Source organism: Dryobates pubescens, chromosome 24 (assembly GCF_014839835.1).
Source record: "Dryobates pubescens isolate bDryPub1 chromosome 24, bDryPub1.pri, whole genome shotgun sequence".
Taxonomy (NCBI): Eukaryota; Metazoa; Chordata; class Aves; order Piciformes; family Picidae; genus Dryobates; species Dryobates pubescens.
The window spans coordinates 374578-390577 of NC_071635.1; the positions used below are offsets into that span (position 1 = coordinate 374578).

At 39.6% G+C, this 16000-nt stretch overlaps 1 protein-coding gene across 2 annotated transcripts in view; it reads left to right on the forward strand.

Moving 5' to 3' along the window:
* The window catches only part of LRBA (LPS responsive beige-like anchor protein), a 324288-nt gene that overhangs the window by 204875 nt on the left and 103413 nt on the right, over positions 1 to 16000 (forward strand). For both annotated transcript variants that reach the window (XM_054172464.1, XM_054172465.1), the window contains 3 exons: positions 12316 to 12433; positions 12878 to 12980; positions 15286 to 15401. In XM_054172464.1, the coding sequence (XP_054028439.1) occupies positions 12316 to 12433; positions 12878 to 12980; positions 15286 to 15401 (337 nt within the window). The remainder of the gene's footprint in view (positions 1 to 12315; positions 12434 to 12877; positions 12981 to 15285; positions 15402 to 16000) is intronic.

Below are 16000 nucleotides of genomic sequence, written 5' to 3' on the forward strand. Positions count from 1 at the left end.
TTCTGCTCCAGACGGCTCTTGAGCCACTCCTTTCCCAGCCTATATTTTTTCTGGTGATTGCTTTGACCCAGGTGCAGGACCTTGCACTCGGTCTTGTTGAACTTTTTGAGGTTGGCTTGTGCCCACCTCTCTAGGCTGTCCAGGTCTCTCTGAATGGCATCCCTTCCCTCCACAGTCAAGTTTCCTACTCCAGAGAATGCAATTTCCTTGGTATCCAAAGTAGTGTACCTTTATGTGAAAGTCAGCTGTTTGTCCTAACTTTGTGCTGAAATTTTAGAGCTGCTCCATCCCATGTTCCTAGGCAAAAGTTGTGACTTCTATCATGTTAGCAAACATTTCTTCCCTGCAAGAGTGGTCAGGGATTGGCACAGGTTGCCCAGGGAGGTGGTGGAGTCCCCATCCCTGGAGGTGTTCAAGAAGTGCATGGCCATGGCACTTTGGGACGTGGTGTAGTGGCCACGGTGGCATTGGGTTGATGATTGGACTGGATGATCTTAGAGGGCTTTTCCAACTGGAGCAATTCTATGATTCTATGTTCTCCCTGTCCTGCAGACAGATATTACAGGCATGACACTTACCCGTGGAGAAAGGAAAGTCATCTGTGTATCCGTATTAAATTCTTGTTGGCTCTGTGAAAACATACAGAGATCTATTCTTGTAACCCTGGTGTGGGCTCTGTAATCTGTATGGCTACAGATGCACCAATGCTATTTAAAAACTGGTTTTAATGGTGGCTATGACATGTAAAAACTTTTCTGGTTTACCTCTGTCTCTTGCATTTAAACAGCCCTGTGCAGAAGTGCTTTTCTTTCCTTGCAGAAAGTTTTCTAGACAGATAATACTTGGGAAGTAAAGCTTAAGTTTTACGTTTTTAAAAATTGTGACCTTTTTTGTACTTGACCAATTTAATCTTTAAACTATTTTCAAGCCTTCTGGACACTCCTCAGGCCTGCATCTTGAAGGACTAGTTAGTAATGCTACAAAATTCTTACCTGATTAAAGGATTTTGATGTAAAAGTTAAGATACTAGGTTAGGCTCATTTCTTTCTCTGGCCTGTGTTTTTTGCATCTTAGCTTGATGGACTCGGAAATGGGCATCAGACCATTACCATTCATCCAAACACCGGAGTCAGGGTTTTTTTCTGTTTGCCTTTAAAGACATTCCAGAGGTAATTTCCCAAACCGTTTGCAAAGCTGCGGAATATTTTGATTTATTGTGCTCAGTTTATTTTGTATTTACTGCCAAATGGCACATTCATAAAACACAAAATCATCCAGCATGATGCCTCTGGAAATTCTCTTGGCATACACAATCTAAATTACTTTAAACAACTCTATCTGATTGCCATCTTCAAGAACTGAATAATTACTCAGCTGTATCCCAACAATAAACACAGGTTTGCTGCAAAGAGGAGCAGATAAAGCATTTGCTTGCACAGCTTACACGATAAATGTTTTCTCTATACAGTTTGCAAATAGTGATTATAATTTCATGTTAATCAGATGCAAGAAAATGTGCTGAAGGAAGAGTGCTTTGCTGCTTTTGTCACAGTTTCATCAAACTGATTTTGTCAGCACTGGAGCATAACCCTTGCCACATCAGTTTGAGTGCTCATTAGGCAGCCGATTTGTCTGAATCCTCATTAAATTGATTAACTCATTTAGTTATGGATGATGACATGTTATGTGGTACAGGAATGGTGGTTAGAGACTAGAATCAAGACTCAGGGTGACTTACTTAGCATTTGGTTGTTCATTTATTTCTGCAGTAAATTGCTGTGTTCAGGTACTGTCGTATCAGTGATTTGCAGTTTGCAGCAGTGTGGCATCATCTGAAGGGTCGAGCTCCACACTGGGTAAACTTGCACCTCTGGTGGGAAACTACAGACAGCAATTCAGAAGCTGCTTGAGTTTATAGCTTGCTCTAATTCCCTGTTTATTTCACTTGAGTATTAGAATTCCTCAGAAGGAACCTAGAAGGCTCTTCTTGAACATCTATTTTAAAGTAAATAATGATATAGAAACAAGTAGAAGACCTCTTCAGTAATAAATGCAGAAGACAAAGATGTTTTTAAGAGAGGAAACTTAAAGCAGGTATCTGGGAGATAACATTCAGAAATATGGGGGGTGGGGGAGGGAAGGAATCAAGTGATGATTTAGATCAAATTTCCTGTATGCACATAGTCTAGAAATGGATATTTACAAATTTGGCATCTTAATAGGCTTCTCATATTTTAAGGTGCTAGCTGGAAGTGCTGACTGTGTGGAAGTCATATTACTAACTGCAGTTTTGGTCTTGTGTGAAACCAGAAAAAGAAGTTTAAGTATGCGGGTTTTAGCAGATAATTTTGGGGTCTAATTCCGTGTTAATGAGTGGCTTCTGGTTAACACTTAGAGAAATGGAAGAAGCTGGAGAGGAGCATGACTGAAAACTAGACAAGGCACACACAGAGGCAGGTCTGACTGGAGTCAAGATTCTGCTAAAACAAAGTTTTAGAACATCCCTTTCAGTGATGGTACTGACTCCCTAAGGAGTCCTCAAGTGCCATGGTATTACTTTCTTCCTCTCCTTTCCCCAGCTGTTCCTGGGAAAGTGGTTTGAATGGTCATTTTAAGTGAGGAAATGAGTCAGACTAAAACCATTCTCATCATCTCCTTCATGCTTTCACTTTTGTTCCTTCTCCCCACCCCAGGTTGTTTTCTGCCTGTATTTCTTATCAAGCTCTACTTCATCATGTGACCTCAAACATAGGAGTCATAGTTTGGGTTGGAAGGGACCTTTAAAGGTCATGAAGTCCAGCCCTGCTGCAGTCAGCAGGGACATTTTCAATTAGAGGAGGTTTTTCAGAGCCCCAGACAACCTCACAATGTTTCTGGAGATGGGGCATCTCACACAACTGGTTTTGGACCCTTCCAGTATTCAGAACAGCCAATAACTTGCAGCCCCCTCTTCCATGGCTCAGCACTTCAGCAACACTTGGGTTTAAATTGTCCCAACATGCTTCAGTGTTCCAAATTCCAACACCCCAAATGGGGTCTGCAGTATTCTTTGGAGAAGGACCCTTGCCCATGGCAGCATCGGGGACTTCAAAAAATCCCCAAGCTCTGGAACTCTTATTTCAATTAGTGTTTCAGTTAGAATCACTTTAGGATCATAGAATATGTGCAGAGTGAATGTGGAGCACACTTAATATTCAAACAGGGAATGGGCGATCAGAGTTAAATTACTAGGCTCTAAATTTTTCTACATCCACCTATTTTCCCTCTCCACTTGCTCTGACAGTTACAGACTGCTTTTCTAATGGGGCTTGCATTTGAAGATAAGCCTGCATGTAAACAAATTAACTTTTCTTCAATGGAGAGCCATTTCATCTGCAATAATGTACCAATTCATAAACTATCAGAAGCATATTTTTTGTTTAAAAAAAAAAAAGATAAATGACCCATTGTATAACACTTACTATTAGGCAGACTAGATGTCCCTGTGTTCTGGGAGATAAGGCACTTGTATTATTACACCCTAATAAAATGAGTTAATGTTTTAGTATCAGAGATAAAAGGACAGTTGGATATATTTAATAACCAAACTGAGAAACACTTAATTTTAGTTGTCTGTAGCAATATAACACAAATTCCCCTGTAAAACAAATTGCACTTTTGGAATATACTTTAATGTGCATTCGACAAAGGAGAAAATGAGGTGATTGAAGTTCAATTTGTAGCATGTTATTAACCATTTCCGCTTGACTAGATGCGTAAAAGGATAATGGATGAGGGTTTTATTATTGCCTTTCTGCTAAAATGAAGTGGTGTAAAAGATAAGGTGATGAGATTAATGAACATAAGGAAAAGGCGTAATCAATCAAGCTCCAACAGGGAGATGAGATGACAGTACTGAAGATCTGCAAGGATACGTGTTTTTAGAGAAGTGGATTTTATCAACACCCTCGTTTTGTGGGGGTGGAACGCTGAGAAGCAGGTCCTGGCCAATTGTAGTGATTTTCTGGGAGGATTTTTTGGGTAGGTTCTTCTGTATATTTGAAGCTTCAACAGTGGAGGTTGATAAGTATTTTTTCATTTAAAATCCATCTTACAAACCCTGTAGTTATGAAAGGAGGACAAATACAACTTTTGGCAAGCAGGAGCAGTGTTTTGTGGATCATTTTGTTGGTTCTTCACTGGTGGAACACTGAGATGTGTCTGCATGAGTTACTTTTAGTCTCTGTGGAATCAGAGAACAGTGGGGGTCAGAAGGGACCTCTGAAGATCATTGAGTTCAACCCCTCTGCTGGAGCAGGGTCACCTAGAGTAAATCACCCAGGATCACATCCAGGCAGGTTTTGAATGTCTCCAGAGGAGGAGACTCCACAACCTCTCTGGGCAGGCTGGTCGAGTGCTCTGGACCCTCAAAGTGAAGAATTTTTTTCCTTAAGCTTATGTTTGTCCTACTGCCTCGAGTTTTGCCTCCTGGTCATTTGAGTAGCTAGTTTTTATGTATCAAGGAAAAGTAAGAGACGCTTTCCTTTCCCTGTAATGAGTGTCGAGCCATTAAATTCCACGAGGTTTCCCCTTCCAACTCCTGGAGTAGAAAATTGATGATCTTGTAGAGATAAATCTGCAAAAGTTCCAGCTGTAAATGTGTTTCCTCCTTGGAGGTGTGACATTTTTATATTTCAGGTCTCAAGTGCAGTACTTCTTTCCTGACATGTCTTTAATAACTTACTTGAATATCCATGTTGCTAGCACATTAAGGAGAGAATTGGTTATAGGTTTTTTTACTTTTCACTGATGTCAAACCCAAGATTGATAAAATCACTTGCAAGTACTTCAGCTGCAGTTGCTGATAGAGAAAACCCTCACAGACCTAAAGGTATCACAGAATCACAATGAATGCAGGAGGGGGGACGTTGGAAGGGCCCTCTGGAGATCATCCAGTCCAACCCCTCTGCCCAGAGCAGGTTCACCTAAAGCAGGTTGCTCAGGGTGGTGTCCAGGTGGGTGTTTTGAAGGTAGGTCTTCTATCTTAGACCACATTTCTTTTTTCTTTTTTTGGCAAAAGCAAACTGAGTTACAAACTTAATCCCTTAAGAACTGAAATCGTCTCTGCAAAATCAGTTCTTCTTATTCTTGCAATTTCCTGCTCCTTTTAGAAATAATACAGCTTTTTCAAAACATGGAGCTGCCTGGGAAGGGAACTGCTATCCAGTTAGGGATTTTTCCCATGTAAAAAAACAAATAAAGACTCCCACATCATTCCTTCAAATGCAGATAATTTACCTGATAAGAGTTGCCCTATGAAACTGCTGCTTTCTGTTAGTTTGCTAAATGAAATATGCGCGAGCAGGATAAATGGTTTTATTTTCTCAAGGAACTGTTACTTCTTGGCAGCCCTTTGGGCAGGATGGATAGGATATTGCTGTGAGATTGGATTTACTTTTTTAAAAAAGGTAGTTTAAAATATTTTGTTCCCTTTTGGCTTCAGCATTTATGAAACCCTGTTACATATGAGCGGCAACTGGGTGCTTTGTAAATACTCCCACATTAGACTTGACTTTTTCTGGCTCTTAGGAAAACTTGCAGTTGTGAACAGCAGCGTGGTGGATTTGTAAGGTAGCATAACACAGCCCAGATTACAGCTCTTCACAAGAGATTATATTTTCAGATAGACCTGGCATCTTCAGAATTCTTGGATTGGCTATTTTTCATTGGGCCCTCAGCAGCAGCAAGTTTTAGATTGAATACCCCAGGGGGAATGGCAAGGCAAATCATGTTGTTGGATCAATTGTTCAGCCATCCCCAGACTGCTGTCTCTGTATCTGTTACACTTGAATCATATTTCCAAGCCTTTCTTATCAATCATTCGAGCTGCAAGTGCAGTTTAATTCTCTGTTGCATTTTTTTAAACTGAAATCAGGTTTATGTTTTTGTTCTGTTTCCCTAGAATGCTGTATGTGGTTGTAGACCTCACATTAGCTATGTTCATGGCTTGCTTCACCTTGGAAAAGGGTCTATACTTGTCAGAATGTTTTAAAGATGAATTTAAATTGCTATATTTTACCATATGCCAAGCTGCAAAACGGGAGCTATTACACAAGGCCTCATTGTGACGTTGCTTTTTGTTCTTTGCAAACACATTTGTGATTGGAATGTGCTGCCCAGGGAGGTGGTGGAGTCACCCTCACTGGAAGTGTTTAAGAGGAGACTGAATGGGGCACTTGGTGCCATGGTTTAGTTGATTAGATGGTGTTGGGTGATAGGTTGGACTCGATGATCTCAAAGGTCTTTTCCAACCTGGTTAATTCTATTCTATTGTGTTCTAATTGGTCACATTATTTCTATGAGCCGTCTTCAAAGAAGAGATTCTCTCTTCCTTTCACAGGTCATAGTAAAATCTTTGTCACTGACTGATTGTAGTCAGTTCCTTTACCCGAGAAATCAATCTACTTTTACAGGAACATAAAGAGTACAGATACAGAATACAAGGTGTACTTGTAGAATCATGCAATAGAATTATGGAATCATTAAGGTTGGAAAAGACCTTTAAGGTAAAGCCTTACTGTCAGCCCACCACCACCACCACCACCATTAAAACATATCCCAGAATGCCACGTCTACCTGTTTTTTGAACTCATACTAATAAAACTGTATTTCAGCATTTTCAATCCAAACTGTGATGTGACAGACTTTATTAATTTCCAAGCAAACAGTAGTTTTTGTTTATTTGTATATTGCAGACATAGAAATTATTTCAGAACTGAATAGAGCTAGAAAAAAAACAGTCCTAACTAAAGGTTAAACTATTTACAGGAACAGAGGCCTTAGGATATAAATAGTATAGTGTGAAATGGGAATTTCAGTTTGTGGTAAATCTGTCTGTCCCCAGCAGCTCCAGATAAAATAATTTTATCCTTCTAGAGCACATCAATTTGCTAGTCAGTGGTTCATGTACCAAAGAGCATTCTGTGAAAATATCAATATTATTGGTTAATATAAATGAAATTAATTTTTAAAGCTGGGCTAAAGGTTGACATCTGAAAAATTGCATTACTTTGCAGAAGAGAAATTTCTGTCTTCCAGTGAAATTTCAGGTCATAAGGGCAAGTAATTTTCACAATCTTCAATGGGAACCAGTGAAATATGAACTTCATTGTCACCTAGCCCCAAAGCGATAAGATAAAATGAGCTGATACATCATTTGCTGTGGTTTTATCATCTCCTCCAGTAATTGGGAGAGAAAACATAAGAGTTCTTTACCACCCCCTCCCCAGTCCCTTCTCACCCACACCCAGGCATAAGCCATTTTGCTCTGATCGATACAAAGGTCACAGAGCATTTATTTATTTATTTCTTATTTTTTTATGCTGGGTAGAACTGTCTAGTGGAACATTAAAGTAATGAATATGTTTAATTGAGTTTGTCACCCATGAAAATGCTGAACAGGATTGTACGGCAGACTGGTGTGCTCACAGGAGGGACTGGATGGGAGGCTACTCCTGCTTGCCTGTGGATTTCAGTGGCTGTTTTTATAACATCTGAGATTTAAAATAAGCATGTTTTCTGTTGTTCCCTTGAGAAATCTGAACTACACTGATGAACGCTGATTTGTTTAAGAACATTTTGGTATGTGAAATAATTACTGATAACCTGATACAATTCCTATTAGTTTGGTTGAACTTGGACATATTCAAACAAAGTAAGATGCTTTCAATGGGAATCCTGCAGCCAGGAATTAAGTAGTACCTGGACAGCAGGATTTGAGGATCTTCAGCTTCAGGACTGAGATTGTGATGGAGATCCAGATGCCTCATGAACAGAGTCAGGTTTGCTAACCTCTGAGGGCTGTAATTTTGCCTTCCTGAACAAAAATGACCCCCAGTGACAGAGAGTGCTGCTAAAGGAAAGTGTTTATGGATTTTATTCTCTCAGCTACAATCAGATTTAAATGCAAATTAAATGGTGGGTTTTTTGTTTGGTTTTTTTTTTTTTTTTTTGATGCTTTGGTTTGTTTGGGGGTTTTGGTTGGTTCTTTTTGGTCTGGTGCATTGTAACTTCTTTTGGAAATATACAAATGTGCATCAGCTTTTCAAATAAGCTATTGAGTTTTTGTTTTACCGGTGGCAGTTAAATTGGCTGCTATGTTAAAGTAATATAATTATTCAGTTACTGTTTCAGTTCTATAACCCATTTGCAGACTTAATTACTTCTAGCCTATTCAGATTTTTCAGATCAATGGCACTTTTCTCTAAAATAAAATAGAATATGTGATAGCTGATTGGTGTGCTTAAAAGTAAAGCAAACCATTCATTTAGCCTTCAGTAAAATACTCCTTTTCTGACTCTGGAGGCAGCTGTAGTGATCCTGTCTTTTAACTGCAGCATGTAATCTTTTATGAAAGACATTGTTTATGTCAACACTCAAGGAGGGTTTGAAAGAAAAGCAGAGCAAGCAGTCACTTTCCAAACTGTAAGAGGGCAGAACAACTTCTGAGTGAGCATTCTAATGTTGGGAAATTTGCTGATATAACTAGGAATCATGAGGAGAGGATTTCTTTCGGTATGGCCTTAATTTATGATCAACACTCTGCTACCTGAGTTTTCATGCAAATCTGATTTCAGAATCTCCTCAAAGTGATGCAGGGCCTCTGCACTTGGCACTGATGAGGCCACACCTTCAGTACTGGGCTCGGTTTTGGGGCCCTCACTACAGGAAGGATATTGAGATGCTGGAGCAGGTCTGAAGAAGGGTAATGAAGCTGGTGAACAGGTCTTGTGGGCAACTGGGGTTGTTTAGTCTGGAGAAAAGAAGGCTGAGGGCAGACCTTCTCACTCTCTGGAACTCCCTGAAAGGAGGTTGTAGTGAGGTAGGTGTTGGTTTCTTTGCCAAGTAACAAGTGATAAGACAAGAGGAAATGGTGTTCAAAAAATGGCACTTTGGGACATGGTTTAGTGGTCATGGTGGTACTGCATCAAGGGTTGGACTTGCTGATCTTAGAGGCCTTTTCCAACCTTGATGGGTTTGATTCAAATCGGACACTGAAACTGGCTGGGTTTACTTACCAGTTTCTCAGGGAGTTTGTTCTAGCTGTCAGGGTCTGCAGCATGAGTATGAGGACTGATTGCAGGTCTATAACCTCAGTTCTATTACTTGAAGAAGGGACTTGATGCAAAGGTGAAAGTAGTTTTCTGGTTTTGATAGTGGTGTCTTGCTGTCTCCTCATCTGGTGTTGCCAGAGTCTAATCATAACAACAGTTTGTCTCAGGAGACTTTTGGGAATGGAGGAATTTACAGTTGTCAATTTTTAAGTATTTTAAAGTGAAATGGTGAACTGCATAAATCATCTTTCCTTCTGGAAGGTGCACTGTCTTCTGAAATCATTGAAAGGCATGTGCAGCAGGTTAAACTTCAGTCTTATGTGTTGAATCAACTGAAATTCCATAAATAATGTTTCACATGGGGAAGGTCACACTATTTGTGTGGATTAAATGAGATTGTCCACTCTCATTAGTCTTTGCTCCACAAGTTGTTCCAGAGCTGGTGGTGACAAAAGGCAGAATTAAACGCGGCATTTTTGAACCTGTATTGTACAAGAGTAGGAAGAAAGTCGTTCTTCAGTTGTGTAGTAGAACTCTGCGTTGTGTGGCTTATGGGTGAGAACAGGCAAATGTAAAAATAATTTTTGCAAGTTGTAATTCTGATAATGTCAAAAGTGGTAACACCAAAAACCAAAAAAACCCCAAAAGCAAAACAAAACACCAAAAAACAAAATTACAAATCCCTTTGCCAGAATGAAAGCAGTGAATTTGAAGTACGAGTCAGATTCTGCAAGCAGCAGGTACTGTTAATGAAATGAGATATTTGGCAGGAAGTAAAAGATCGAGTTGAATTTTCGTAAGGAGTAGTTAGCGTAGGACAGAGGAAGGAATCGCGTTTGTCTCCAGGCCCTTTCATCTGCTCTAGGTGGTGTGATGAGCGTGGAGCAGTGGTAATGATGCAGTTTCCATAGCAACTGGTTCATTGGCGGGCTAGACCTCTGTCTGGGGTGCTGTCAGTGTGCTTGGAGTCCCAGAGAACAGTGTCCCAAAGACGGTCTGCTTCCACCTAATCCAGTTTTAATTGAACTCCAGAGACTTTGAAGTGAAGCTGTAGGGCAGGCAGATGCTATCCCAATGCCAAATGAAGGCCTTGCTCAGCTAGGCCTCAGCTGCCTCTCGCTCCTGGTGACTTCCCTTAATGAGTGGTGTAAGGAATCAGAATGGTGTCTGTGAGTGGGTGTGCAGTGCAGGCCTCCTTCCTGAGTAAATCATCTTGGACCAAATTCAGTAACTCTGTCCTGGCTGCGCAGTGTCAGCCACCTCAGGGATTTTCAACTCAATGCTTTTCCTTCCGGTTTTGAAGAAGTTTGATGCAGCAACTTAGAGTTTTCTTTCTTAGAGATAGAAAATGATAGGACTTGATGATCTTAAAGGTCTTTCCCAACCAAAGTGATACTGTGATTCTATGTGCAGGCAGGTTTCCTTACTTCACAGGGTGTAAGTAATACTTAACTATCTAACTTGCTGATTTTACTCCCACTTTACTCACACTTAATAAATGTCTGAATTTGCAATGCACAGACTGATAGTTACAAGCAGGCCGTCAGGTTTTAATTGTTACTACAGCAAAACAGAGGTCATCACCTCCCTGCCTGCCTCCAAAGCAATCACTGGAACGATAAGCTCCAATGTAAAGATCATAAGATGCATGAACACTAACCAAAGTACTGTGAGATTTTTTACACAAGCACTGCGACTTCATCTCCTTTGTTACCTCTTTTGATGTTACTGTCTTTGAAGGATATCCATATGCCTGTGACTAAAGCGAACTGTGGTGGTTCTGAGTTACCACCGTAGAATTACACAGATCTGCCAGTTAATGTGGATGGGTTATGGATGTGGTGTGGAAAGTGTTAGCATGGCCCAAGTCTGTTAGTTCCAGAAATTATTAGCAATCATTGACAACCTCTGGTCTTTTTATCATGTTTCAAGAATCTTGCATTGGAATGATTATACATTTTTTTTTCTTTTGATGTGGGTTTTGGGAGAGGGATTGTCTCTGGCACTTGTATTGATGGGAAGATGAGGGTTAAGTAAAAAGAAAGAAGGTGTAGGAGATGGTTTGCCTTGTACGTTCTGCTCTGTGCTATCTGCTGCTGTCTGCTTTTGGTTTGCCAGTCTCGTTTACTTTGAATTCCCCAGAGAGGTTCAGTACTTTATACTGTAACCTGTAGTGATTCTGCCCTCTGTGCTAGAAAAATGCAGGTTGCTTGGGAATGTCTGCTGCACGTGAGGCAAAGTCCTCCTCTGCCAAAAGTCTGTACACAAATGAGTGGGTTCATTAATAGTCTTTGTAACGTTACCAGCTTTTACTTTTTCCTTGAAACAGTACATTGCTGAAGTGAAATTGCAGTAAGAGTGATGTTAACTAGGATTCAATCTGGATCTCATTTTCCTCGCTGGATTTCTGTGAAGTGCTTTTGTGTTTGCTAAAATTGAGAAATCTCAGATTTTCCTGCATTTATGGTTTGTTAATCTGAGGCAGAGAAGTGTCCAGTCTCTCTGTCCCTTAACACTTACATAATTAAGCTTTGAAATGAAAAGGAAAAAGTGAAGCAACAAAGAAACGAAGTGGCTGAGGACTGAAAATGGGATTAGTTTGAATTGTGAAGGCAGACTAAGCATCTGTGTCTGTCAGATGGGATGACAGGAATTGTAACAAGTTACTTTGACAACCGCTTACTCCACAGAGAGATTATGCTGAGTTCATTTGCAGGTTTGTGTTTAACCTTAGCTGACAAAATCGTACTCAACCTCTTATACAGCTAACCTTTATAGTTCCAGAATTAATGAATGCTGCCCTAACAGGAAATGTAAGGAGCATTGCTTTTTGCTTTAAAGACTTTTTTTTCTTGCTTATTTGTTACAGGCCTGTTACTGCAAGGCTAAAGTGACTACAGATACAGCTAGTGGCACTAGTAATACATTGTTATATTCTGCTGAAGTGCCAAATGCTTTGTAATGTTTCTGAAACTCCTTTGGATATGGAAAATAATGTCTTAAAAGAAAAAAAAATACAAGCAAATGTAAAAGTCTTTGAGCAGTTGGAATTCCAGAGAGTCTATTATAGGTTGATTGAAGATTGAGCATGTTTTGATTTCCCTGCAGGTTTTGCATGTAATTGGTAGAATCCATGTTTGTGGGTCAAACACTTTCTCTTTTAGAAGGTGTTGCCTATAATAACAACAGCTTATATAAACCCTTCTGTGTCTCCTTCTCCCAGATTCTGGCATATACAGAAGGACTCCATGGGAAATGGCTCTTTTCAGAGATCCGATCTATCTTTTCCCGACGCTACCTTTTACAGAATACAGCCCTGGAGATATTCATGGCAAACAGAGGTACTGTGAGCTTAGAGGAATGGCAGGGATTGATTTGGGGTCATGTGCATTTTCTTTGGCTGTTTAGACATCTTTTGTTTTTTTCGGTAGGGATTTGTGTAGATATCAGAAGGGCTTGGATTTTAATACTTCTGTTCTAGACGGTCATTTTGTGCATAGAGGGTTAATTTCTGTTCAGAAAGGAAAACAAATACAGGCCTTGTGATATCTGTAACAGTGACAACTTCTGCTGAAACTCCTATTAGTGATGAATAAAAGCACTTATGGGGATTGTAACAAAAAACATCTATAGTTATTTGAAGGAAACATGTCTATGCTTTTGCCTGTTCAACACCTAAGCTTAGGGTTAAATGTTCTTACACTAAATGCTAAATTATATTTATGCTAAAAAGTATAAAATAAAAGATGTAAAATCTTACAATATTTCAACTCTTGTGCTCACAGTGGGTGTCATGTTCAACTTTCCTGACCAAGCAACAGTAAAGAAAGTGGTTAACTGTCTGCCTCGGGTTGGCATTGGTACCATCTTTGGACTACCCCAGACCAGGTATTTTACAATTTGAATTAATTTCATCTGTCAGTTTTAACAGTTCTTTTTTTCATCAGACCTGCCTACATAGTTTGAAGCATTTGCAACTGCTGGTTTACCAAACATGCACATCCTCAGCCTAGCACTCCTGCATGCTATTTTCACAGAACTGTAGAATCACCTGGGTTGGAAGGGACCTCCAAAGGTCATCCACTCAAACTGCCCTGCAGTGAGCAGGGACATCCTCCACTAGATCAGGTTACCCAGAGCCCTGCTGAGCCTTACCTTGAGTATCTCTAGGGATGGGGCCTTGACCATCTCCCTGGGCAACCTGTTCCAGCACTCAAACACTCTCATTGTAAAGAACTTATTCCTAATGGCCAATCTAAATCTACTCTTCTCTAATTTAAATAGATTTTCAGTGTGTTTTTACAATAAACATTTCTGATTTTTTTTTTGCTGGTTTCTGTCTGTTATAGAGAAGACAGCTTCATTTTGTCAGTGAGACTCAATCACTTATCCTGCTTAAGGAAAATAGGTTTCTTTATGCATGCCAACTCACTAAAATTTAAGACTGATCTAAGACTGGTAGTAGGACTGATTAGCTTTTATGGCAGTGTTCAGTTCTATTAGCCTGGCTGTAACATGCTTGAATCCTCTGCAGTATTTAAAGATGGATGAAAGTGATTGTTCCTCATCAGAAGGATATTGTAGTCATGTGCAGAACAATGAAAGCTGAACATCATGTGGAGGATCGTTGTGGTATATGTGTCTTTAGCTCTGGAGGACACTGCAAGTTTCTAATAGTGAGAAATCAGTATTACAGCATCATGCTACGTGCTTGGATCCTAGACCTGAAGAATTCAGTTTGGAAGATTCACTTTGATGCCCCTTTTTTAGCAGATTAAGATTTGTAGTATTACAGTGTCATGCTGGGTGCTTGGATCCTAGGCCTGCAGAATATGATTTAGTATGTTACACCTTTTCTAGCAGATGAAGGTTTGATTACCAGATATATTATAGATGGAAAGACAGCAGCACAGTTTAATGTTCACTTTAGGATGGTGAAAACAGACATTTTCTGGAGTTACAACCCCTCTCTAATTCGATTGATTGCCTCTTATGTTTTAATGAATCATAAACTATTTAAAAAGTAGATTAATTTCTAAGTTTTTAGAAGAAACAGCAGCCCTTAAGGACTGTCTTGATTGTTGTTACATTAATATATTTCAAAAAATATTTCTGTGCACAGAAATGGCATTAAAATAGTTGGGGATGTTTTCTCCTGTGTTGTTAGTTTACCATTTTTTTTAGTTCATGTCCAGAAACCAGTTCTCTTGAACTGTAATTTCTGCTGCTCTGTAAGAACTTAAAGGATTTTTACTTACAGAAATGAATTCTGTGTGAAGATTTTTAAATACATGTGAAATTGTAGACATGTTTGTCCAAAATATCACATCCATTTGTGCTGATTATTTACAATATAGATCAGTTCATTAACATTAAAAAAATACTCAGTTACTGTAACTATTCTCTTTGATTGGTAACTAATACCTGTAAGGTTTTGCCAACTGAAACTCAGTCTAGATTTCCCGCCCCCCGAATGCCATGGCTCTGGTATTTACAGATGTTTACATTATGAGCAAAACAGCCTTGGGAATTTATGATAAGCTCTTCTTCTCTCTTTGATTTATCACTCCTAAGTATGACTCTATAGTCTTCTTTCACAAACATTAGGAAATCTGGCATCATCTTGCACAAACATTAGGAAATCTGGCATCAAATGCTGAAAGTTTAATTGAGTTATTTATGACTAACTCCCCACTGCTGCCCAGAATTTCAGTCTCAAGAGGAAGGACTTCATAATGAAACTCAATCATCTTATCATTGTTTTCCTTTGTTCTTGGGGGGATTTAACAACCTCTCCTAAAACCTGACTTTATTCTTATGTGAAATTCTGTGTAATTTTGTTATTTAATGGTCTGCCATCCCTCTAAATCACTAGTGAAATAATTCTGTAATACATCAAGCCTGCATGGAGCAGCTGAATTTGCACAGCTGTAAAGGTTTCTGTTTGGAAGCTCCCAAATCTTAATGCATCCAGCTGTCAGGTGTTTTAAGTCTGTTGTTCTTACTGGAGTATACAACATCAAAAATTAACTTAAAGTATCCCAGATAGCAATTTGATCTCCAGAGGAATCTAGCAGAGAACTACTAAGAAGAGTCTGTACAACTGCCACTAAAATTCAGTCAGGGAAAAAAGAAGACCCACCAGATTTTCTCATTACTTTTTCCACTGCTTTGGGTTTGTTGTTTTTCTCAGACGCATTTCTTTGGCCAGTCCACGGCAGATCTTCAAAGCTTCCAACATGACCCAGCGATGGCAGCACCGAGAAATCTCCAACTTCGAGTACCTGATGTTTCTGAACACTATAGCAGGTAACACAAATTGCTGTAATGGCTCAGGAAAGGAGTTAGTGTTCTCAACAGACATGGGGCATTACCAGATTTGCCCTTTTAATAAGTAGCTTTTTCTACACACAGTTTTCTCCCAAAAAACAAAATCCTTCTAAATGTACTTTATTTGTAATGGTTTTTATGTTTATGTGAGGATAGAGAGGTATGTAGTTCACAGTGCTGTACTGCACTGCACTTAAAATGTGTCTGTAAAGTCACAGTATCTTGGTTGTTGTGGGAGGACAGGTTCTACATAGACTCTACTATTTAGGAGAGTCACAGAAACAGTGACTTCTTCATCCCTTAGTACTCTAGGTTTTAATATTCATACATATTCTCTTCCCTAAATACCACAGATGCAACAAGTTCTCTGCAGGGCTGGAACCCTCTGGGAAGTCTTACCTGGGAAACAGGATATTCCTGGAACCAATAAATATTACTATTAAAAGATGTATGTTTGGCCTTGGAGAAGAGTGTTGTGCCTCAGTCACCAGGGCTGCTGTGCCAGAACCCCTGTTCATCCATTCCCAAATCCTAATTCTTAGCCATGTGTGGTTGTCCTATCCCCTCATTCTGTAAAT